This window comes from Oryctolagus cuniculus, chromosome 10 (genome assembly GCF_051225735.1).
Source record: "Oryctolagus cuniculus isolate XC-2025 breed Fujian yellow rabbit chromosome 10, ASM5122573v1, whole genome shotgun sequence".
NCBI classification, from domain to species: Eukaryota; Metazoa; Chordata; class Mammalia; order Lagomorpha; family Leporidae; genus Oryctolagus; species Oryctolagus cuniculus.
Window position 1 is genome coordinate 104,960,138 of NC_142876.1, and position 25,210 is coordinate 104,985,347.

Sequence of the window (25,210 nt, forward strand, 5' to 3'; positions counted from 1 at the left end):
CCGTCCCCCGGGGAGCAGCTGCTGCCTGGGAAGAACTTGTAGCCCTGTGTGCGTGCTCACGAATTGTCAGGACTCAGTGACCATAATGGGCACCTGTGGTCACACAAGGGGAGTAGAGTGCTGGAGCCTGGACAGGCAGCTTGGAGCTGCGCCTGGGCCTGGGTGGGTCCCAGCTCCAGTGCCTGCTACTACCTTGGTTTCCCAACCCCTGGGTCTCTGTTTCTAGGCTCTGTCAAGCTTGCATGAGCAATAGGAGCCCATGCCTTGAAGGGTGGCCCCCCACCCCGGGAAGCAGCCAGAATAGTTCCCAACTCTCCTGAGCTCCTGAGTGGTGCTGGGTCCTTAGGGGCCATGGGCAGCCTGGGCGGGGTTCTGGGAGCTGTCAGTGTCTGTGGGTCCTGGGCTATGGGGGAGCTGGCTCCTTCCTGTGCCCCCCACTGGCCTTTCCTTTGTCCTGACCCTTCTCCTTGCCTCTCTGTCCCTCCCCTGTTGGAGGCCCCGAGCCTGATTTGGGGCTCTCTCTGCCCTTCTTTGTCCTCAGGGAGACCCAGGAGCAGCCAGGCCAGGAGCACCTGCACCTCCCAGAGTTCCCTCTTGTTCTTCTGCCACAGGGAAGCCCCAGTGCCTACTGTGGCTGTCTTCCCTTTACTGACCTCTCGGTCTACCCCAGCCCAGGACTCCTGCCTCCCTGGGTGTCCCATATTGATCTTGTATGGACCTGACCACTTCCCCACGCTGGGAAATGGTGGTGCTCAAACTACTGCCCAGTTTGGGAGGGGCCAGAGTGAGTGAGGTTATGGCTGCGAAGCTCCCAGCAGTGGACGAGCCCATAGGCGAGTCCTCAGGGCAGACAGAGGCTGTGCTGGGGTCTCCCCCGAGATCGGGGACACCAGGTCCTGCAGGAGCCCCCCACCCCCTGCATGTTGCAGTGGATTCATTTCTGGGAGGAGGAGTGTGGTGGGGGCAAGAGGCGCAGAGTCACCACACAGACCCTGGGTGTTGGGTGAGAGCAGGCCTGAGAGAAGCAGCCTGCAGACTGGTTTATTTCAGGTGCTACAACAGCTTATATAGCCAAGGCAGCCAATCCAGTCAAGGGGCAGTCTATGCCCTAACCAATCACAGCCTGTAGCCAGGCAGTTTCTGACGCCATCCAATCACAGCCTGTTGCCAGGCAGACTCCATTGTCATGTGGTTTTCGAAACCATCCAATCACAGCCTGTTGCCCGCGGCCATCTTGGCCTGGCCTTCTCAGTCCACCACACCTGCAGGCTCTGTAGGAGAGGTTTCCCCACCAGGTTGCACACTGTGGCCTGTGGGCTGGGCCAGGTCAGTTGTGTTTGCTGTGGGTTTTGTGTACAAAGTTTGTGGTGCTGACAATCTGTCTCCTCTGTCTCCCTCTCTCTGTCCTCTCCATCTATTTGCCTTTGAATAAGTAGTAAATCCTTTTAAAACAAAAAGTGGAGCAGCTGGGACATGAACAGACACTCACACGGGACGCAGGCCCCGTGAGCCGTGGCTTTACAGCTCCGTCACAGCACCGCTGACTTGAGTGACAGAACATTTGATGTAGCGTCGCGATGCCAGTGACGCTGCACCATGGTTTGAGGCGATCATCCAGGGGGTGAAGAGAAAGGAGTGGATACACTGAGTCTGCAAAAGGCAAAATTATGAACGATGCTAAGACCAGAAATGAAAAGGGTTCGAAATATCCTACAGGGTTTAATTTCAAAACACTAAAATCACACCCTCTCTCAACCTAAGAAAGAATTTCTCTTTTTTTTTTTTTTTTAAAGTGGCAAGGTTCCTGTGCAAACCAGCACAGGGCAGCACCTGCTGCGGTTTCCTGCTCTGACATCAGAAGGCGCCATTGTGACGTCATGCCCGCTGCCTGCACAAAGCCTTGGCTGGGCCTGGGTTCTGTCATTTGCCCAGGAAGTGCTGTCCCGGGGACCTGGGGCTGGGAACAGCTGCCTGTGTTTCCCTTGTTTTGTTTTTGTTCTTCCTGCTGCTGTTGTTTTAGTCAAATTTGTTTTTTGTTTTTCCATTTTGATTATTTTGTTCTTTTTTCTATTTTGTTTATTTTTTTTCCTCCAGCATTTATAGTCTTTTTCCCTTTCTTATTGATTTTCCTTGGATATTTCATTTCTTATTTGGATTTTTTCTTCATTTTTTTTCCTTGGCTTTCCTCTAGTTTGTGGTTGTTCTTTACATTTTCTCCCATTTTTGGGTTTCCGGTTTTTCATTTTGAGTTTTTTTCTCTATCCCCCCCCCCCCCATTTTTTAAAATAAGACTGTGAGGCTGTCTGCTTTGGTCATTATACAGTTCAGGTTCTTTGGATTTTTTCTTTATGCTTTATTATTCATTTATTTTTGTTTTCTTACTTTTAACTGTTTCGATAGGGTTAGTCTCAGTTGTTAGTCTAGTTGAGTTCATTTAGTTCATGTTTTCTGTTGGTGAGGTGAGCTGACTTTGTCCATTTTGTGTTTTGAGTTCTGTTCATTTGATTTCTGTTTGTTTCATGTTCGTTTGTGCTCAAGTTGTCTGAGCAGTGAGAGCTGATCTGTGTCAGCTGCTGGCTCGGGTCTCCCAGACGTCAGCCCTGCTGACCCTTCCTGGGGGAGCCCTGGAGAGGGAGAGGAATCCGGAGGAAGAATCGGATCCTGCTGCTGCTGTTTGGTCAAATTTGTTTTTTCTTTTTCCATTTTGATTACTTTGTACTTTTTCTATTTTATTTTGTTTCCTGCCATTTTGTGTTTTCTCATTTTAACATTTTATTCCACTAGAACAGTCTCCGTTGTTGGTCTTGTGTAGTACACACAGTTCATGTTTTCTGTTGGTGACGGGAGCAGAGTGAGTTTGTTCATTTTTGTGTTGTGATTTCTGTTCATTTGATTTCTGTTGTTGCATTTTCATTTGTGCACCACTCGTCTCCCTTCCTGGGAGCCCCGGGAGAGGGAGCAGAATCCCGAGGCCAGAATCGCATCCTGGATGGGGACTTCCTGGGGGGGCGGGACTGACTGCGGTCCCCCAAGCCCTCTGTGTCCCCAGTGGCTCCCGCGTCCCTCAGCAGAGCGGGGCAGGAGGTGTCCATGGCGGCTCCTGGGACCAAGGTGAGAAGGCTGTCAGGTGGGACAGGTGCTGTCTGCGCAAGGGAGGGAGAAAGGGTTGTTACTGTGAGATTCAGCCTGCAGAGACCTTTCATCTGTGGGGCCTCAGTGTGCAGGGGAGGTGCAGTGGCAGTGCGGGCCCCTCTGTCCTGTGCACAGGTAACTACTGCCCAGTCCGGGTGGCTCTACAAGGTTCAAGACCCAAAGAAGCCCCAGAAACATGATCTGCAGCAGCAAGAAGACTACCTGTGGAAGGACCTCTTGGTGGTGAGGGACTCACCCACAGTGGGGCAGGGTCACCCCAGACAGCCAGGGTGTCCACTGGCTTTGTGTCTGTGTGCAGGGTATGGAGCAGGTGCATAGAGGAGGGGGGAAGGACTCACACTGATGCCCTTGGCCCTCCTTGGTCAGGGGAGAGTGCAGAGGGGCTGTGGGCTTCACCCCTGCGGGTTCTGGAGGCTTCATCAGCATGAGCCATACCGCATGGGTGCTGGCTGTGTGCAGCTCTGTACCAGGGTCTAAGGAGGGGAGAGGCCGCGGCAGCTCCTGACAGGCCCCAGGCTGCAGCAGCCGGGGGTTCCTCTCCTTAGACGTGGAGCCGAGGTCTCGGCACTGCTCTTCCTTGCCCTCTGCCCCAGCTCTGGGCCAGGCAGTGTGGCCAAGCACCTAGGAGCATCCTCACCACCATCCCATCCTCAGGACAGACAGACTGCCCCGGGGTCTCCACGGGAGATACAGCAGCTCCCACCTGGACAAGGGAGCGCAGACGCTGGGCAGGTGGAGGTGGGGCTTCCAGGTGCAGGGAGACCGTGTCCTGGGCATTCTGTCCTTCCTGCAGGCCATGGCTCTGTGCCGTAGGCCCCTGGCCCATTCCCATGGGCGTGGATGGAGGTGAGCGCATCTGCTCCTCTGAGACTCAGACGTCCGGGTCCCGTCCCTCCTGAGAGCCCCTGACCTTCGAGCCAGGCCCTCAGTCCTTGGAGCCTCAACGTGCCCCCTGGGAGATGGGTGTCTCTGAGGGCCACAGTGGCCCCATGAGTCTTGCACACCAGGTCCTGCACGGTGCCCGACGGGGGGTGAGCACGTGAGAGAGGGGACCCCTCTGTGGCTGCCGGGCTCGGAGGTCCCTGCCGTGAGCTGTAGACCAGGCCAGCAGCCAGGGCTGTGCTGGGGCCTGGCAGGGGCACTGGCATCACTACAGCTCTGTGCTGCCAGCACTGCCTCCCCGTGTCTGTCCTTGGGGGGCCGAGCCCCAGGGTGGGCATCTCCTCTGGCTTGGATGAGGCACCTGCCACCTGCCTGCTGGTCTGTGGCCTTGTCACCAGTTTGCGCTGCGGTCTCAAAGGGACAGGAACCAGGGACCAGGCCATGGCATGACAGGGCCATGTTCTCCCCTTGTCAGCTTGTCCCTGCCCCAGCTCTCTGACCTCTCTAATCCAGGGGGTCCTGGGGCGACCAAAGGTTCTACACGGCAGATGCTGGGGCAGAGCTATGTCTCTGGTGACCCAGGTCTCCCCATCTTCCACGGGAAGACGGACTCCAAGACTTCCAGCTCAGAATCTTTGCCTCTGAGGTCTCCAGGAGTAGAGTGTCCTTCTTCCTCGCTGCCCCAAGGACAGGACCCCGAGCTTCTCTGCCTGCCCCCAGGTCACCACGATCGTCCACAGGAAGATGGACTCTGAGACGCCCAGCTCAGAATCCTCGCCCTTCCAGAAGAGGTGTTGAGTGTCCCTCTTCCTCGCTGCCCCCAGGACAGGACCCTGTGGCTTCTCTGGCTGCCCCCAGGACCAAACGATCTACCACCACGAGAAGGACTCCTAGACCCCCAGCTTCCAAATCCTCGCCCTCTAGGAACAGGTGTTGAATGTCCTTCGTCCTCGCTGCAAACAGGAGAGGACCCCGTGTCTTCTCTGCCATCCCCCAGGTCACCACGATTGTCCAAAAAAGATGGACTCTGAGACGCCCAGCTTAGAATCCTCGCCCTTCCAGAAGAGGTGTAGAATGTCGCTCGTCCTCGCTGCCCCCAGGACAGGACCCCATGGGTTCCCTGGCTGCCCCCCAGGTCACCACAATCATTAAAGGAAGAAGCACTCCGAGACACCCAGCTTTGGAATCCTCGCCCTTGCTGAAGAGGTACTGAATGTCCCTTGTCCAAGCTGCCCCAAGGACAGGACCCTGTGGCACCTCTGGCTGCCCCGATGATCGTCCACCGGAAGATGGTCTCCAAAACGCCTAGCTTCAGAATCCTCGCCCTTCCTGAACAGGTGTTGAATGTCCTCTTCCTCACTGCCCCAAGGACGGGACCCCGTGGATTCTCTGTCTGCCCCCAGGTTACCACAACCGTCCACTGGAAGATGAACTCCAGGACGCCCAGCTTAGAATCCTCACCCTTCCAGAAGAGGTGTTGAATGTCCCTCATCCTCGCTGCCCCAAGGTCAGGACCCCGTGGCTGCTCTGTCCCCGGGGAGCAGCTGCTTCCTGGGAAGAACCTCGTTGCCTCTGTTGCTGCCCATGGATTGCCCTGCACTACTGCCTCTGTGCCTGCAAGTTAACTGATTTATGGTTTAAAGGAAATCCATTAGGTCAATAAATAGTGGCTGGAGAAACATGAAGGACTCAGTGTTGGTTCGGGCACCTGTGCTCACACACGGGGAGCGGAGTGCTGGAGCCTGGAGGAGGCAGTTGGAGCCGTGCCCGGGCCTGGGCTGAGTCCCGGCTCCAGTGCCCACGGCTGCCACTGCCTTGGTTTCCCACCCCCTGGGGCTGTTTCTGGCTCTGTCAAGGGGGTGTGAGTGACAGGAGCACCTGCCTCCAAGGAAGCCCCCGGAACAGCACCAGACTCCCCTGGCTGCTGGGTAGGGCTGGGTCCTTAGAGGCCTTGATGTCTGGTGGGGTTCTGGGAGCTGTCAGCCTCTGTGGGTCCTGGGCTGTGGGGGAGCTGGCTCCTTCCTGTGACCCCCACTGGCCTTTCCTTTGTCCTTGCCCCTTCTCCCTGCCTCTCTGTCCCTCCCCATTGGGAGCCCCCGAGGGCTCTCTCTCCCCTTCTCTGTCCTCTGTTCCTGTCCAGTCCAGGTGGCTGCTGTTCCTCTCCTGACCTGGGAGCTCTGGGGTCAGAGCCCTGGGTGTCAGCATCCGGGAGCAGATGCCAGGACCTGGCTCAGGGCTCAGGTTCAGAGACAACTCTTTCCCGGGACCGAAGGAAGCTCCTTAGGCCAGGTGCATGGAGTGGAGTCCATGTGAGGACAGCATTATCACAGAGAAAGTTCATGAGTCAGGCAGCTCCCAGAACTGGAGCAGGTGCTGAGGACCCCACTCCATGACAGGTGCCACAGCATTGCTGGAAAACAGGAAGTGAGGTGGGGAGATCAGTACCAGGGCTCCAGTTCAGTCCCACACCTGCCAGTCAGGCACCACTTAACTAGTTAATTGCTCACAGCCTAATTAGTGAACTGGATACAGGGCCTTGTGCCTCAGCCGCAGCACAGTGCCTGGATGTAGCCATCTGAGTTGGGTCTTGGGCCCAGTGCATGTCCCTTATCCAGTCCATGGCTTCCCATGAATTTTATTTAACATCTGGCAAGGCTTCCCGTGACGTTGTCTTCTGTCTAGAGGTAGGAAGAGGTGGCTGGGTGACGTTTAATTGAATTCTGAAATCGGAATACAAAGCCTTGTTTTAGAAACTCAGTTCTGCGGATCTAGTTGACCCTGGCCGGCGTACTGGGACGGTTGTTGCGGACAACCAATGACTGGATCTGGGGAGGCAGGGGGAGCTGGGCCCGGGGTGGAGCCTCAGAGCCCCTGCAGGTGCTGAGCCCCCCTCTCCTGCCCCAGAATGGGAAAGACTGAGCACCCGGGGTGTCTGTGAGTTTCTGTGGGGTCCAGATGAGCGTGTCCAACACCATGGGTATCCGCTCTCGCCGTGGGCAGCACCACCCAGCCCACCCAGAACTCGGAGAGAACAGGGCCGCAGGGCAGGGGCAGCTCGGGGCTCTCATGGAGCCTGCGCGTCTCAGTGCTCCCCCTCAGGCTCAGAGCCCCCGGTGCTGTGGCTTTTCCACTCTGCAACTCACACCCGTGACCTGGGACTCCCGGCTGCAGCCCGAGACTCAGAAAAACCCGGTTGAGCTGGGTCCAGAGTCCTGCGGACTTGGTCTGTGCCCGCTCCCTGCTCTCCTGGTTTCTATGGGCAGATGTCTGCCCCTGTGACTTAGCAGCCCCCATTACAGGTGAGCCCCTCCCTCTGACAGACCCCTTCCCATGCACCACCTCTTGTGCCATGTGTTTGGCTCCCAGGGAACCATAGCTGGAAGGGATTCTGAATCCTCTAGGGAACATTGCTGGGTGGAGAGGTGGGGAGAGATGGGGTTGGGGTTTCGGTTGGTTCTGGAAGCTCCCAGGTGGGTGGGGGCGAGGACCTCAGTCAGGCGTCCTCAGAGCCTCTGCGGATCCCTGCTGTGGACCGTGAGAACTGTGGGGAGCAGCCCGAACTGGACTGAGTTACTGGAATTAAGACTTATTTTATGCATCTGCTCTCCCACAATATGGCGCTGGGAGAGAAGTAAACAGCTTCCGCACAGCTGCCTCCAGTTCAACCAATAAACTGTAGGACCTGCTCCTGATTGGAGAGCAGCGTACTCGGCGTGTGGGCAGCCGAGTTGGGATTGGCGGAGGAGGACTATAAAGGAGGAGAGAGACGGCATGCACCAGGAACATCTATGGGGAACATCTAAGGGAACCCGTGCAGCCCCCGAGAAAGCCGGCCGGCGGTGTGCCGCTCCCCTGCGGAAGTGGGGAATGTGGCCAGGGGGAACTGCCCTTCCACGGAGGTGGAAGGGATAGTAGCCAACCCGGGAAGAACCAGCAGCAAACCCGGGGAGGGCCGAGCAGACGAGAGAACAGCGCAGGGTCCTGTGTCGTTCCTCCACGAAGACGGGGAGCGATATAATGGTGCCGTGACTCGGATATGAAGCCTAGGCAGGGTTCGGTGTCGTTCCTCCACGAAGAGGGGGAGCGACAGAATGGTGCCGTGACTCGGATAGGAAACCTAGCTCGGATAGAAAACCTAGCTCGGATAGGAAACTTAGGACGGATATGAAACTTAGGAGGGAAGAAACGGGAAGAAATGGGCTAATATCGGAGAGAGAGACTAGCAAACAGCCTAGGGAAAAGCCGGACAAAAAGGTGCCGGAAGAAGCTATTGAAAGCCTAGGCATAGACTCAGATACGGACTACGGGGGGGGAGGCTGGGAGAAATCTCTAAGGTCGAAAGCGAAAGTGAAAGCTAGAACAAACAGACTCGGATACGGACTGTGGGGAGAGGCCAGGAGAAATGAGGGAGGAATATTGTTGGAAGAAAACTTAGGGAAACATACCGGGTAGAGAAAAATGTTAGGGAAATTGAAGCCGCGGGGGGCAGGCCAAGGCGGACACGAAAGCCACTTTGGGATTCTCAAGTTAGCCCGGGAATGGGGGGCGAAAAGTTGAAACCAGAAGCTGAAACGTAAGCCAGATTGGGATCCGTCTGATTAGCCCGGGGAGCAAAGGACGGGAAGCCAAATCATGGGGCGGAGACGTATGCTGGGTTGAATTCGCCAGGCTAGCCCGGGGAACTTAGATTGAATGCTAGTGGCGGACACGTAAGCTACGCTGTGTTACTCGCGGAAGCCGCCGCGTGCAGAGAGAGCACGGGGCGTGAATAGATAGGGAACGGGGCTGGCGTGAGACCGTGGTGCAGACGCGAAAGGCGTGGAGACCGCGGAGCGCGCGAAGCCAAGCCGCGCAAAGCCGAGCCGCGCAGATGAGAGAGGCTGAAGCGACTCAGAGCCGGCGAGGCGCCGAGAAGCAGCCTCGGGGCGGGGCGAGGCGCCGGGAAGCTGCGAGGCGCCGGGAAGCTGCGGGGATAAGAGAAACAGAAGTTTTAGAAGTAAAGTGAGAGAAATAGGAATGCTGGAAGATAGAAGTGGAATGGGAGAAATAGGAATGCCCGGAGATAGAGAAATAGAGAAATAGAAAGGCCTCCCCTCAACATGGCAATAAGAAGGCTTGGATTCGGTCTGCCCAATTAGTGAGGCGATGAGCACCTGGGCGGCTAGCAGCTTATGCCCCGCAGGTCACCGAAGACAGGCACGAATTAACATCAGTAAGGCTTCCCCACAATACAACAATGAGAAAGCTTGGATTCGGTCTGCCTAATTAAGGCGGTAAGCGCCAGCAGGCGGCTCGACCAGAGTGTGAGCCGCAGGTCACCGAACACAGGCACGCATCAGCGCCTAAAAACCTCCTCACAACATGGCGAAGAGAGGACCCGGATTCGGTTTGCCTGATTGATAGGACTTGTAAGAGCCTGTGGCAACTCTAGCAAGTAGAGCAGAGTGTGTGCCGCGGGACACCGAAGACAGGCGCGTATCAACGCCAAAAATAAAAAGAAAGGGGGATCTGTGGGGAGCAGCCCGAACTGGACTGAGTTACTGGAATTAAGACTTATTCTATGCATCTGCTCTCCCACAATATGGCGCTGGGAGAGAAGTAAACAGCTTCCGCACAGCTGCCTCCAGTTCAGCCAATAAACTGTAGGACCTGCTCCTGATTGGAGAGCAGCGTACTCGGCGTGTGGGCAGCCGAGTTGGGATTGGCGGAGGAGGACTATAAAGGAGGAGAGAGACGGCATGCACCAGGAACATCTATGGGGAACATCTAAGGGAACCCGTGCAGCCCCCGAGAAAGCCGGCCGGCGGTGTGCCGCTCCCCTGCGGAAGTGGGGAATGCGGCCAGGGGGAACTGCCCTTCCACGGAGGTGGAAGGGATAGTAGCCAACCCGGGAAGAACCAGCAGCAAACCCGGGGAGGGCCGAGCAGACGAGAGAACAGCGCAGGGTCCTGTGTCGTTCCTCCACGAAGACGGGGAGCGACATAATGGTGCCGTGACTCGGATATGAAGCCTAGGCAGGGTTCGGTGTCGTTCCTCCACGAAGAGGGGGAGCGACAAGAACCAAGAGGGCCCAGGTGTCTGGGTGGACAGAGACCCGGGAGCTGCCCCTTGCACAGGCGTCCACTGAGCAGCTGCACACTAACGGGGCATGGTAGCGGGCGGCTCCTCCCAAAATTGCCCCAGAATTAGAACCAGCTGCGGGCTGGAAGGAGCAGTCCGGGCATGTCCCCGGGGAGATTCAGGTGTTAAGCACTAGGAATATTGTATATTGAGTCACCTGGGTCCCAGGACAGGTTGCGTCTGGGTCTTGCGGTGGTGTGGGTATTTCATGAGTTGTGAGCATGGGCATTGCGAGGAGCAGGCGTGGGCTGAGGGTGTCCTCTTGGGGCAGGGCAGCAGGACCACTGATTAAGCCCCAGTTAGTTTCTGCCTCGTCATATTCCAGTCCCCTCTGACACCCACATGTGGACGTGGGGAGGTCTCAGAGAACGGGTGCCTTCTGGGTCTGCAAGGTGCAGGGCCACCCTGAGGGCAGGACCAGGAGTGCGCTCTGGGCTGAGCTGGTGGCCCTGGTGCTTGTGCCTCCTGTGCCCAGGGCTGGCAGGAGGGGCCAGGGCCACGGGCAGTGGAGAGAGGGAGGTGGACAGGTCTTCTGTGTGTCCTGTGTGCTGTGGCCGTGGACGTGTGGTCCCGCCCTGGCAGGCTGCAGCTCCTCCAGGGTGGGAGCAGACACAGCACCGCCCTGGCTGACTCCTGCCCCCCACCCCAGGGTCCTCATCTCCAGAGGGGCGGCCTCTGCCTCTACCAGCACCCGCATGTGTGTGCAGGAAACTGCTCAGCGCAGGGCACGCCTGGGCCCGAGGCGTCCGTGACCAGGAGGTGGGGAGCCCAGCACCCTGGGGCTCAGTGCTCTGAGGGCTCCGGGGACTCCCACTAGAGGAACCAGGTGATGTCAGCTCCCAGAATCAGTCTCCTGGACGGCGTGTGGGTGCTGCCGTGGAGACCAGTGTGAGTGTGCCTCGTCCTCACTGCCCCATGCAGAGGACAACAGTGGCTTCTCCGTCCCCCGGGGAGCAGCTGCTGCCTGGGAAGAACTTGTAGCCCTGGGTGGGTGCTCACGGATGTCCCTGAACTACCGCCTCTGCTGCCCGCAAAGTGCCTGGTTTGTAATTTATGACAGATGTCATGTCGAGAAATGTGCACGAAAAATCGTCAGGACTCAGTGACCGTAATGGGCACCTGTGGTCACACAAGGGGAGCAGAGTGCTGGAGCCTGGACAAGAAGCTTGGAGCTGCGCCTGGGCCCAGGTGAGTCCCAGCTCCAGTGCCTGCTACTACCTTGGTTTCCCAACCCGTGGGGTTCTGTTTCTAGGCTCTGTCAAGCTTGCATGAGCAATAGGAGCCACTGCCTTGGAGGGTACCCCCACCGTAGCACCCAGAATAGTTCCCAACTCTCCTGAGCTTCTGAGTGGTGCTGGGTCCTTAGGGGCCATGGGCAGCCTGGGCGGGGTTCTGGGAGCTGTCAGCCTCTGTGGGTCCTGGGCTATGGGGGAGCTGGCTCCTTCCTGTGACCGCCCACTGGCCTTTCCTTTGTCCTTGCCCCTTCTCCTTGCCTCTCTGTCCCTCCCCTGTTGGAGGCCCCGAGCCTGATTTGGGGCTCTCTCTCCCCTTCTTTGTCCTCAGGGAGACGCAGGAGCAGCCAGGCCGGGAGCACCTGCACCTCCCAGAGTTCCCTCTTGTTCTCCTACACAGGGAACCCCCAGTGCCTACTGTGGCTGTCTTCCCTTTACTGACCTCTTGGCTCCACCCCAGCCCAGGACTCCTGCCTCCCTGGGTGTCCCATATTGATCCTGTATGGACCTGACCACTCCCCCACGCTGGGAAATGGTGGTGGTCAAACTGCCGCCCAGGCTGGGGCCAGAGTGAGTGAGGTTATGGCTGCGAAGCTCCCAGCAGTGGACGAGCCCATAGGCGAGTCCTCAGGGCAGACAGAGGCTGTGCTGGGGTTGTTATATCTTAATGTTAGCCGTCGCAAAGCACACCGGACACCGGAGTAAGGGAAAGGGTTTATTGGGAACACCCTACAGACCGGAGTGAAGGGGTGGCGAAGGAAAAAAGAGAGAAAGAGAGTCTAAGAGAGAGAAACAGAGAGGAGGGTAGCTAGCAAAGAGAGAAGATAGAGCAGAGAAGAGGAGAGAGGAGAGCGGAGAGCAGAGTCAAGAGACCAGAGGAGGAGGCTAGAGAGAGCAACCAAGAGAGAGCAGGAGAGAAGGGGCAAGAGAACACGTGTTCAGGAACAGGCTCTTTTAAAACTTTGCCTGAGGGTGGGCAGGGAAGCAGGAGCAGCCAATCCCATTAGGATGGGGGTGGAGCCTGGCTCAGGTAGCTGGACCATGCGGCCAACTGCGCCAGTTTCCTAACAGGAGTCTCCCCCTAGATCTGGGACACCAGGTCTTGCAGGAGACCCCCCCCCCCCCGCATGTTGCAGTGCATTCGTTTCTGGGAGGAGGAGTGTGGTGGGGGCAAGAGGGCGTGGAGTCACCACACAGACCCCGGGAGTCGGGTGAGAGCAGGCCTGGGAGAAGCACGGGATGCAGGCCCCGTGAGCCGTGGCTTTACAGCTCCGTCACAGCACCGCTGACTTGAGTGACAGAACATTTGATGTAGCGTCGCGATGCCAGTGACGCTGCACCATGGTTTGAGGCGATCATTCAGGGGGTGAAGAGAAAGGAGTGGATACACTGAGTCTGCAAAAGGCAAAATTATGGAAGATGCTAAGACTAGAAATGAAAAGGTTTCGAAATATCCTACAGGGTTTAATTTCTCAAAACACTAATATCTCTCTCTTCAACCTAAGAAAGGATTGTGCAGTCTTTGTCTTACTCAAGTGGAAAGGCGCCTGTGCAAACCAGCGTGGGGCAGCACCTGCTGCGGTTTCCTGCTCTGACATCAGAAGGCGCCATTGTGACGTCATGCCCTCTGCCTGCACAAAGCCTTGGCTTGGCCTGGGTTCTGTCATTTGCCCAGGAAGTGCTGTCCGGGTGACCCGGGGCTGGGAACAGCTGCCTGTGTTTCCCTTGTTAGGTTTTTGTTCTTCCTGCTGCTGTTGTTTTAGTCAAATTTGTTTTTTGTTTTTCCATTTTGATTATTTTGTTCTTTTTTCTATTTTGTTTATTTTTTTCCTCCAGCATTTATAGTCTTTTTCCCTTTCTTATTGATTTTCCTTGGATATTTCATTTCCATTTGGATTTTTTCTTCATTTTTTCCATTGGCTTTCCTCTAGTTTGTGATTGTTCTTTATATTTTCTCCCATTTTTGGGTTTCCGGTTTTTCACTTTGAGTTTTTTTCTCTTTTTTATTCCCCCCCATTTTTAAAAATAAGACTGTGAGGCCGTCTGCTTTGGTCATTATACAGTTCAGGTTATTTGGATTTTTTCTTTATGCTTTATTATTCATTTATTTTTGTTTTCTTACTTTTAACTGTTTCGATAGGGTTAGTCTCAGTTGTGAGTCTAGTTGAGTTCATTTAGTTCCTGTTTTCTGTTGGTGATGTGAGCTGAGGTCATTTTGTGTTCTGATTTCTGTTCATTTAATTTAGTTTGTTTCATGTTCCTTTGTTCTCAAGTAGTCAAAGCCGTGAGAGCTGATCTGTGTCAGCTGCTGGCTGGGGGTCTCCCAGACGTCAGCCCTGCTGACCCTTCCTGGGGGAGCCCTGGAGAGGGAGAGGAATCCGGAGGAAGAATCGGATCCTGCTGCTCCTGTTGGGTCAAATTTGTTTTTTCTTTTTCCATATTGATTACTTTGTACTTTTTCTATTTTACTTTGTTTCCTGCCACAATTCATGTTCATTTTGTGTTTTCTCATTTTAACATTTTCTTCCACTAGAACAGTCTCCGTTGTTGGTGTGGTGTAGTGGATACAGTTCATGTTTTCTGTTGGTAACGGGAGCAGAGTGAGTTTGTTCATTTTTGTGTTTTGATTTCTGTTCATTTGATTTCTGTCGTTGCATTTTCATTTGTGCACCACTCGTCTCCCTTCCTGGGAGCCCCGGGAGAGGGAGCAGAATCCCGAGGCCAGAATCGCATCCTGGATGGGGACTTCCCGGGGGGGCGGGACTGACTGCGGTCCCCCAAGCCCTCTGTGTCCCCAGTGGCTCCCGCGTCCCTCAGCAGAGCGGGGCAGGAGGTGTCCATGGCGGCTCCTGGGACCAAGGTGAGAAGGCTGTCAGGTGGGACAGGTGCTGTCTGCACGGGGGCGGGAGAAAGGGTTTTCACTGGGAATTCAGCCTGCAGGGGACTCAGCTGTGGCGCCTCTGTGTGCAGGGGAGGGGCCATGGCAGTGCGGGCCCTTCTGTCCTGTGCACAGGGGCTCTGCTGGCCTGTCTGTGGTGGCTCTCCAAGATTCAAGACCCAAAGAAGCCCCAGAAACCTGATCTGCACCAGCAAGAAGACTTCCTGTGGAAGGACCTCTTGGTGGTAAGGGACTCACCCACAGCTGGCGGGGTCACCCCAGACAGCCAGGGTGTCCATTGGCTTTGCATCTGTGTGCAGGAATGGAGCAGGTGCATAGGGAGGGGGGAAGGACTCACACTGATGCCCATGGCCCTCCTTGGTCAGGGGAGAGTGCAGAGGGGCTGTGGGCTTCACCCCTGCCGGTTCTGGAGGCTCCAGCAGCATGAGCCATCCCGCGTGGGCTGGCTGTGTGCAGCTCTGTACCAGGGTCTAAGGAGGGGAGAGGCCGCGGCAGCTCCTGACAGGCCCCAGGCTGCAGCAGCCGGGGGTCCCTCTCCTGAGACGTGGAGCCGAGGTCTCGGCACTGCTCGTCCTTGCCCTCTGCCCCAGCCCTGGGCCAGGCAGTGTGGCCGAGTGCCTAGGAGCATCCTCACCACCATCCCATCCTCAGGACAGACAGACTGCCCCGGGGTCTCCATGGGAGATGCAGCAGCTCCCACCTGGACAAGGGAGCGCAGACGCTGGGCAGGTGGAGGTGGGGCTGCCAGGTGCAGGGAGACCGTGTCCTGGGCATTTCTGTCCTTCCTGCAGGCCATGGCTCTGTGCCGTAGGCCCCTGGCCCATTCCCATGGGCGCGGATGGAGGTGAGTGCTTTTTTTCCTCTGAGACTCAGACGTCCGGGTCCTGTCCCTCCTGAGAGCCCTGACCTTCGAGTCGGGCCCTTCAGTCCTTGGAGCCTCAACGTTCCCCCTGGGAGATGGTGTCTCTGAGGGCCACAGTGACCCCATGAGTCTGGCACACAAGGTCCTGCATGGTGCCCGACGTCGGTGAGCACGTGAGAGAGGGGACCCGTCTGTGGCTGCCGGGCTCGGAGGTCCCTGCCGTGAGCTGTAGACCAGGCCAGCAGCCAGGGCTGTGCTGGGGCCTGGCAGGGGCGCTGGCATCCCTACAGCTCTGTGCTGTCAGCACTGCCTCCCCGTGTCTGTCCTCGGGGGGCTGAGCCCCAGGGTGGGCATCTCCTCTGGCTTGGATGAGGCACCTGCCACCTCTCTGCTGGTCTGTGGCCTTGTCACCAAAGTACCCTGGGGTGTCAAAGGACAGGAACCAGGGACCAGGCCATGGCATGACAGGGCCCGTGTTCTCCCCTTGTCAGCTTGTCCCTGCCCCAGCTCTCTGACCTCTCTAATCCAAGAGGGCCCTGGGGTCACCAAAGGGTCTACACGGCAGATGCTGGGGCAGAGCTATGTCTCTGGTGACCCAGGTCTCCCCATCTTCCACGGGAAGACGGACTCCAAGACTTCCAGCCTCAGAATCCTTGCCCTAGTGGTCTCCAGGAGTAGAGTGTCCTTCTTCCTCGCTGCCCCAAGGACAGGACCCCGAGCTTCTCTCCCTGCCCCCAGGTCACCACGAGCATCCACGGGAAGATGGACTCCGAGACGCCCAGCTCAGTATCCTCGCCCTTCCTGAAGAGGTGTTGAATGTACCTCGTCCTCGCTGCCCCCAGACAGGACCCTGTGGCTTCTCTGGCTGCCCCCAGGAGAAACGATCAACCACCATGAGAAGGACTCCAACACCCCATCTTCAGAATCCTCGCCCTTCCAGAAGAGGTGTTGAATGTCCCTCATCCTCACTGCCCCCTGAACAGGACCTCGTGGCTTCTCTGGCTGCCCAGAGGTCACCACGATCATCCTAAGGAAAATGAACTTGGACATGCCCTGACTCAGAATCCTCGCCCTTCCCGAAGAGGTGTTGAATGTCCCTCGTCCTCGCTGCCCCAAGGACAGGACTCTGTGGCTCCTCCGTCCCCGGGGAGCAGCTGCTGCCTGGGAAGAACCTCGTTGCCTCTGTTGCTGCCCATGGATTGCCCTGCACTACTGCCTCTGTGCCTGCAAGTTAACTGATTTATGAGTTTAAGAGAAATCCATTAGGTCATAAATTTGTGGCTGGAGAAACATGAAGGCCTCAGTGTGGGTTCGGGCACCTGTGCTCACACACCGGGGAGGGGAGCGCTGGGAGCCTGAAGGAGGCAGCTTGGAGCTGCACCCAGGGCCTGGGCTGAGTCCTGGCTTCAGTGCCCAAGGCTGGCACTGCCTTGGTTTCCCACCCCCGGGGCTCTGTTTCTGGCTCTGTCAAGGGGGTGTGAGTGACAGGAGCACCTGCCTCCAAGGAAGCCCCCGGAACAGCACCAGACTCCCCTGGCTGCTGGGTAGGGCTGGGTCCTTAGAAGCGATTAGCTGCCTGGGCGGGGATCTGGGAGCTGTCAGCCATCTGTGGGTCCTGGGCCGTGTGGGAGCTGGCTCCTTCCTGTGACCCCACTGGCCTTTCCTTTGTCCTTGCCCCTTCTCCCTGCCTCTCTGTCCCTCCACTGTTGGAGCCCCGAGCCTGATTTGGAGCTCTGTCGCTCCCTTCTTCGTGGAGGAACGACACTAAGCCCTGCCTAGGCTTCACATCCGAGTCACGGCACCACTATGTCGCTCCCCCTCTTCGTGGAGGAACGACACAGGACCCTGCGCTGTTCTTTTGTCTGCTCGGCCCTCCCCGGGTTTGCTGCTGGTTCTTCCCGGGTTGGCTACTGTCCCTTCCACCTCCATGGAAGGGCAGTTCCCCCTAGCCACTTTGCCCACTTCCGCGGGGGAGCGGCACACCGCCGGCCGGTTCTCTCGGGGGCTGCACAGGTGTTCCTTCAGATAGATGTTCCCGGTGCATGTTGTCTCTCTCCTCCTTTATAGTCCTCTTCCACCAATCCCAACTCTGCTACCCACACGCCGAGTACACTGCTCTCCTCCAATCAGGAGCAGGTCCTGCTGTTTATTGGTTGAACTGGAGGCAGCTGTGTAGAAGCTGTTTCTCCCTTCTCAGCGCCATGTTGTGGGAGAGCAGATGCATAGAATAAGTCTTAATTCCAGTAACTTAGTTTAGTCCGGGTTGCTCCCCACAGAGCTCTCTCTCTCCTTCTCTGTCCTCTGTTCCTGTCCAGTCCAGGTGGCCTCTGTTCCTCCCCTGACCTGGGAGCCCTGGGGGTCAGAGCCCTGGGCATCAGCATCCGGGAGCAGATGCCAGGACCTGGCGCAGGGCTCAGGTTCAGAGACAACTCTTTCGCGGGACCGAAGGAAGCTCCTTAGGCCAGGTGCATGGGGTGGAGTCCATGTGAGGACAGCATTATCACAGAGAAATGGTCACGAGTCAGGCAGCTCCCAGAACTGGAGCAGGTGCTGAGGACCCCACTCCATGACAGGTGGGACAGCTTTGCTGGACAACAGGAAATGAGGTGGGGAGATCAGCACCAGGGCTCCAGTTCAGTCCCCACACCTGCCAGTCGGGCACCTCTTAACTAGTTAATTGCTCACAGCCTCATTAATGAACTGCCTCTGGGTCTTGTGCCGCAGCCCCAGCCCCTTGGCCCTGATGAATCTGTTTGGGTAGGGAGTGTGGGCCCAATGCCGCTGCCTGGTCCAAATCCATGATTTGCATGAATTTTCTTTAATACCTGGTATGGCCTCCCTGATGTCACCTTTTCATCCCTAGGTGGAGCAGAGGTAGACTAGGTGACGTTTCATCAAATTATGAACGTCCGAGCGAAGGGTCTTGTTAGCATCTGAGTTCCAAGACTCTGTTAACTTTAGATGTTGCCCCGGTCTGGTGTCTCCAGAAACCAGATAGGGGAGGCCGGAGAGCTGGGTGCAGGGTGGAGCCTCTGGGTGTCCTAGGTGCTGGGCCCTCCCTTCTGCTGCCCCCAGACGGGAATATTGAGCGACTGGATGCGGCTTTAGGAGTGTGTGGATCCTAGATGGGAGTCTGAGCAGGCATGGGCTCCACCTCCGAGTGGGCGGCTCCTTCATCAGTGGGGACCTCGGAGACAGGAGGGCAGCAGAGGAAGGGTGAGCTGGGCTCTCTGTGCCTGCGGTCTTAGCTCTCCCAGCTCAGGGTCAGAACCCAGGTCCTGAGTATTCTGATCTGGAGCTCAAACCCGTGGACTCTGTGCTCACGGTGCAGCCTGAGTCTGAGAAGGACACCAGGGAGTGCGGGGTCCTGCGGGCTGGGTCTGTGCCTGGCACCCAGCACTCCTGGTTCCCTGCCTTGCAGACAGAGCGCACTGGGACTACACAGCGCCATCACCAGGTGAGCCCCTCCCTTGCCTGGCTCTCTGTGCTGTGGTCTGGCTCCCTGCAGAGGGTGGTGGGATGGATTCTGAATATTCTGGGGACCTTGCTGGGTGCACTGCTGCGGGAGAGGCCGGCATGGGAGTTCTGGGGTTCGGGAAGCTTCCGGTGGTGCCCAGGACAAGGCTCTCCGTCTGGCGTCCTCAGAGTGCCTGGGTGTCGCTCCCCCTCTTCGTGGAGGAACGACACAGGACCCTGCGCTGTTCTTTTGTCTGCTCGGCCCTCCCCGGGTTTGCTGCTGGTTCTTCCCGGGTTGGCTACTATCCCTTCCACCTCCGTGGAAGGGCAGTTCCCCCTGGCCACATTCCCCACTTCCGCAGGGGAGCGGCACACCGCCGGCCGGTTCTCTGGGGGGCTGCACAGGTGTTCCTTCAGCTAGATGTTCCCCATAGATGTTCCTGGTGCATGCCGTCTCTCTCCTCCTTTATAGTCCTCCTCCGCCAATCCTAACTCGGCTGCCCACACGCCGAGTACGCTGCTCTCCTCCAATCAATAGCAAGTCCTACAGTTTATTAGTTGAACTGGAGGCAGCTGTGCGGAAGCTGTTTACTTCTCTCCCAGCGCCATATTGTGGGAGAGCAGATGCATAGAATAAGTCTTAATTCCAGTAACTCAGTCTAGTCCGGTTGCTCCCCACACCTGGGGATCCCTGCAGTGGGACGTGCAGACCCAGAGGGTGCCTGGGGCGGGGTGGATGGGAACCCCAGATCCACCCCTTGCACAGGCGTCCACTGAGCAGCCGCACACCAACGGGGCCGTGGCAGCGGGCGGCTCTTCCCACTCTCGCCCCGGGATTAGAACCACCTGCGGGCTGGAAGCCACAGAGGCCCGGGCATCTCCCCAGGGAGACGCAGGTGTTCCGTATCAGGGAGAGTTTGTAGTGGTCACCTGGGTCCCAGGAAACGCTGAGCGCGGCCTTGCCTTGGTGTGGGGGATTTTGGGGGTGTGAGTTTGGGCACAGCTGGGAGCAGGCCTGGGGCTGTGGGGTCCTCCTGGGGAGGGCGGCAGCACCTCTGATTTAGCCCTGCAGAACTTGTTTCTGTCTTCCCAAAGCCCAGTCCCACGACTGCACGCTGCACAGAGGGGAAGCCGCAGGGCGCATGCTCCTGACCCAGCGCCCTGGGGAGTCTCTTTCCAGACCTCTTACTGCGCATCCGTGTGTCCAATCAGGAGCTGAGGACGACCGTGGTTAAGAACCCAGGTCAGGGCCAGGCCACCCTGCTTGGAGTCCTGGTTCTCCTGTCTGTGCCTGGTGTCCTTGGCCGTGCAGCGTCTGTGTGGGGCTGGCATCTGTGACGTGGGCACAGGCTGTGAGGAGGCAGTGTGGGTGTGGGTAACCAGCAGAGCACATGTGGCTCAGGTGTGGCCTGGGCGGGCTCACTGCAGTCACCTGATCCTGGAGGCTGCTCCTCGGGGCCTGGGTCCCTCGGCTCTCACAGTGCCCACGGGAACCGCCCCTTTCTGTCTCCACAGGGTGGTGTCTGAGCATGGACACCAGGATTCGGCATGGTGCCTCTGCTGTTCACAACTCCCAGGGGTCTCAGAGCAGGTGTGCACACACCCTGCACACGCAGCCCCGAGAGGGTCTCTGGTGGACACAGCTGGGAGTGGGCGGGTTCATGCAGAGGCCAAGTGTATCTGGCTTGTTAAGAAGGCCGTGCCCCGGCCCCCTGTGCGGAGGCTTTGTCGGGCTCTCACCCCACACTGCCAGCGGGCAGGATGAGCATTGTCTGTGCAGACGATGGGGGTGTTGGTGCTTGGGTCGCATTCATTGGACCGCATTCATTGGTCACATTCCCTGCAACGTGGAGCGTCTCCATGTGGGCAGGCCCGTGGGTGTCCTGCAGGATGCTGGGTCACGTTCTCTGCCTGTGGCTGTGACGGCAGCTGTGGATTCTGAGGTCCTGTCATGACCGGGTCTCTACTATTCAGGAAAGTACTGAAGGCCAAAAGGTCACTGCTTAAGATGAGCCCCAACCAGTCTGCTCCACAGCTTAGATCACAGCCTCTGTCCCCATCCTGGCACAGACACCAGGCAGAGTGACCAGGGTCGTGCGGGAGGGGCCCAGTGTCCCTGATCTTCAGTGGTTCAGGGCTGTCCCTGGGGACGTCCATCCGCAGGCCCCTCCTCCTCCTGTGTGTACAGGGAGAGCGAGTTCTGGCATCTGGATGCCCACGTGACAGTCTGCCTGTGTGCCCTTCCCTGACACCAGGGAGGCAGTGCAATTCCCTCCCTTGGGAGGGGGGCTGAGGCTCCAGGTCCAGGGGCTGCCGCCCTCCCCCACTGGCTCCCTGTGGAGCTGGGCCTCTGCCTCAGGCTCAGCTTGCATTCACAGCCTCAGCTCCACCCCTGCAGACCTGGGCTGGGGCATTGTCCCCTCCTTCACAAACAGGGAAACTGAGTCCGAGATGAAGAGCCAGGCCTCTCCCCAGTGAGCGGTTCCTCCCAGGCCCAGGTGGCTGCTGATTCCTGCCCCACCCAGGGAGCAGCTGGGGCAGAGCCGGGGCGTCAGCACCCGGGAGCAGCTGCCAGCCCTGGGCCCAGGGGCTCAGTGTGGAGGAGACAGCTCCACCTGTGACAGAGGAACGTCCTTAGGCCAGTACATGGAGTGGAGTGTATCTGAGAAGAGCATCATGATATAGAAGTGATTCACGCATCAGAATCAGGTTCTGAGGACTCCTTTGCTGTGAAATTTTTTAGCACCTGAGAAGGCTTCCCATGGGGCCTTGTTCTTCCTCCTGGAGGTAGAAAGAGGTGGCCAGTGATGTTTAATTGAATTATCAACGTGCAAACACAAAGCTGTGTTTTAGGATCTAGCTTCTGTGACTCCTTGTTGACGCTGGCCACTGCCTTGAGACAGTTGTTCCGGGCATCACCAGTGACTGGATCTGGGGAGGCAGGGGGAGCCGGGCCCAGGGTGTAGTCAGAGCACCTGCAGGTGCTGAGCCCGCCTCTCCTGCCCCTGGATGGGAAAGACTGAGCGACCCGGGGTGTCTGAGTTTCTGTGGAGCCCAGATGAGGGGTCTAGCTCCCGTGGCAATCCACCCTCACCGTGGGCAGCACCACCCAGCCCGTCCAGAACTTGGAGAGAACAGGGCCGCAGGGCAGGGGCAGCTCGGGGCTCTCATGGAGCCTGCGCGTCTCAGTGCTCCCCCTCAGGGCTCAGAGCCCCCGGTGCTGTGGCTTTTCCACTCTGCAACTCGCACCCGTGGTCTGGGACTCCCGGCTGCAGGCCGAGACTCAGAAGAACCCGGTTGAGCTGGGTCCAGAGTCCTGCGCACTTGGTCTGTGCCCGCTCCCAAGTCTCCTAGTTTCTATGGGCAGATGTCTGCCCCTGGGACTTAGCAGCCCCCATTACAGGTGAGCCCCTCCCTCTGACAGACCCCTTCCCATGCACCGCCTCTTGTGCCATGTGTTTGGCTCCCAGGGAACCGTAGCTGGAAGGGATTCTGAATCCTCTAGGGAACATTGCTGGGTGGAGAGGTGGGGAGAGACGGGGTTGGGGTTTCGGTTGGTTCTGGAAGCTCCCAGGTGGGTGGGGGCGAGGACCTCAGTCAGGCGTCCTCAGAGCCTCTGCGGATCCCTGCTGTGGACTGTGAGAACCAAGAGGGCCCATGTGTCTGGGTGGACAGAGACCCGGGAGCTGCCCCTTGCACAGGCACCCACTGAGCAGCTGCACACTAACGGGGCATGGTAGCGGGCGATCCTCCCAAAATTGCCCCAGAATTAGAACCAGCTGCGGGCTGGAAGGATCAGTCGGGGCATCTCCCCGGGAGATTCAGGTGTTAAGCATTAGGAATATTTTATATTGAGTCACTTGGGTCCCAGGACAGGTTGCGTCTGGATCTTGCGGTCGTGTGGGTATTTCATGAGTTGTGAGCATGGGCATTGCGAGGAGCAGGCGTGGGCTGAGGGTGTCCACTTGGGGCAGGGCAGCAGGACACTGATTAGGCCCCAGTTAGTTTCTGCCTCGTCAAATTCCAGTCCCCTCTGACACCCACACGTGGATGTGGGGAGGTCTCAGGAGAACGGGTGCCTTCTGGGTCTGCAAGGTGCAGGGCCACCCTGAGGGCAGGACCAGGAGTGAGCTCTGGGCTGAGTTGGTGGCCTGGTGCTTGTGCCTCCTGTGCCCAGGGCTGGCAGGAGGGGCCAGGGCCATGGGCAGTGGAGAGAGGGAGAGTGTGTCCTGTGTCTGTGGGTGTGTTGTCCCGCCCTGGCAGGCTGCAGCTCCTCCAGGGTGGGAGCAGACACAGCACCGCCCTGGCTGACTCCTGCCCCCCACCCCAGGGTCCTCATCTCCAGAGGGGCGGCCTCGGCCTCTGTGAGCACCCGCATGTGTGTGCAGGAAACTGCTCAGCACAGGGCATGCCTGGGCCCGAGGCGTCCGTGACCAGGAGGTGGGGAGCCCAGCACCCTGGGGCTCAGTGCTCTGAGGGCTCCGGGGACTCCCACTAGAGGAACCAGGTGATGTCAGCTCGCAGAATCAGTCTCCTGGGTGGCGTGTGGGTGCTGCTCTTGGAGACCCGTGTGGAGTGTGCCTCGTCCTCACTGCCCCAGGCACAGGACCTCATGGCTTCCCCATCCCCTGTGGAGCAGCTGCTGCCTGGGAAGAACTTGTAGCCCTGTGTGCGTGCTCACGGATGTCCCTGCCTGGTTTGTAATTTATGACAGATGTGATGTCGATAAATGTGCATGGACAATCGTCAGGACTTAGTGACTATAATGGGCACCTGTGGTCACACACGGGGAGCGGAGCACTGGGAGCCTGGAGAAGACAACTTGGAGCCGCGCCCAGGGCCCGGGAGAGCCCCGGCTCCAGTGCTGGCTCCTACTACCATGGTTTCCCAACCCCTGGGTCTCTGTTTCTAGGCTCTGTCAAGCTTGCATGAGCAATAGGAGCCCCTGCCTTGAAAGGTGGCCCCCCACCCTGGGAAGCAGCCAGAATAGTACCCAACTCTCCTGAGCTCCTGAGTGGTGCTGGGTCCTTAGGGGCCATGGGCAGCCTGGGTGGGGTTCTGGGAGCTGTCAGCCTCTGTGGGTCCTGGGCTGTGGGGGAGCTGGCTCCTTCCTGTGCCCCCCACTGGCCTTTCCTTTGTCCTGACCCTTCTCCTTGCCTCTCTGTCCCTCCCCTGTTGGAGGCCCCGAGCCTGATTTGGGGCTCTCTCTCCCCTTCTTTGTCCTCAGGGAGACCCAGGAGCAGCCAGGCCAGGAGCACCTGCACCTCCCAGAGTTCCCTCTTGTTCTCCTACACAGGGAAGCCCCAGTGCCTACTGTGGCCGTCTTCCCTTTACTGACCTCTCGGCTCTACCCCAGCCCAGGACTCCTGCCTCCCTGGGTGTCCCATATTGATCTTGTATGGACCTGACCACTTCCCCACGCTGGGAAATGGTGGTGCTCAAACTACTGCCCAGTTTGGACGGGGCCAGAGTGAGTGAGGTTATGGCTGCGAAGCTCCCAGCAGTGGACGAGCCCATAGGCGAGTCCTCAGGGCAGACACAGGCTGTGCTGGGGTCTCTCCCGAGATCCGGGACACCAGGTCCTGCAGGAGCCCCCCACCCCCTGCATGTTGCAGTGGATTCATTTCTGGGAGGAGGAGTGTTGTGGGGCCATAGGCACAGAGTCACCACACAGACCCTGGGTGTTGGGTGAGAGCAGGCCTGAGAGAGGCAGCCTGCAGACTCGTTTATTTCAGGTGCTACAACAGCTTATATAGCCAAGGCAGCCAATCCGGTCATGGGGCAGTCTGTGCCCTAAATAATCACAGCCTGTAGCCAGGCAGTTTCTGACGCCATCCAATCACAGCCTGTTGCCAGGCAGACTCCACTGTCATGTGGTTTTCGAAACCATCCAATCACAGCCTGTTGCCTGTGGCCATGTTGGCCTGGCCTTCTCAGTCCACCACACCTGCAGGCTCTGTAGGAGAGGTTTCCCCACCAGGTTGCACACTGTGGCCTGTGGGGTGGGCCAGGTCAGTTCTGTTTGCTGTGGGTTTTGTGTACAGAGTTTGTGGTGCTAACATGGGACCTTCTCTGTCTCCCTCTCTGTCCTCTCCATCTATTTGCCTTCGAATTAGTAAGCAAATCCTTTTAAACAAAGAAGTGAGCAGCTGGGACATGAACAGACACTCGTACGGGACGCAGGCCCGTGAGCCGTGGCTTTACAGCTCCGTCACAGCACCGCTGACTTGAGTGACAGAACAATTGATGTAGCGTCGCGATGCCAGTGACGCTGCACCATGGTTTGAGGCGATCATTCAGGGGGTGAAGAGAAAGGAGTGGATACATTGAGTCTGCAAAAGGCAAAATTATGAAAGATGCTAAGAACAGAAATGAAAAGGTTTTGAAATATCCTACAGGTTTTAATTTCAAAGCACTAAAATCACACTCTTCAACCTGAGAAAGAATTTCTCTTTTCTTTTTTTTTTTAAGTGGAAAGGTTCCTGTGCAAACCCGCGTGGGGCAGCACCTGCTGCAGTTTCCTGCTCTGACATCAGAGGGCACCATTGTGACCTCATGCCCCCTGCCTGCACAAAGCCTTGCCTGGGTCTGGGTTCTGGCATTTGC

General features: G+C 57.8%; 1 protein-coding gene across 31 annotated transcripts in view; it reads left to right on the top strand.

Moving 5' to 3' along the window:
* Positions 1-25,210, top strand: part of LOC138843201 (uncharacterized) — a 205,904-nt gene that overhangs the window by 13,323 nt on the left and 167,371 nt on the right. For 9 of the 31 annotated variants that reach the window (XR_016214337.1, XR_016214338.1, XR_016214340.1 and 6 more), the window contains exon 1: positions 17,728-18,605. Coding sequence is in view for 1 of the 31 variants with exons in the window: in XM_089305588.1 (XP_089161714.1) it covers positions 17,715-17,721; positions 18,570-18,605 (43 nt within the window). In the remaining 30 variants the exon portion in view is untranslated. The other 22 variants (XR_016214384.1, XR_016214379.1, XR_016214380.1 and 19 more) reach the window with 15 other exon arrangements.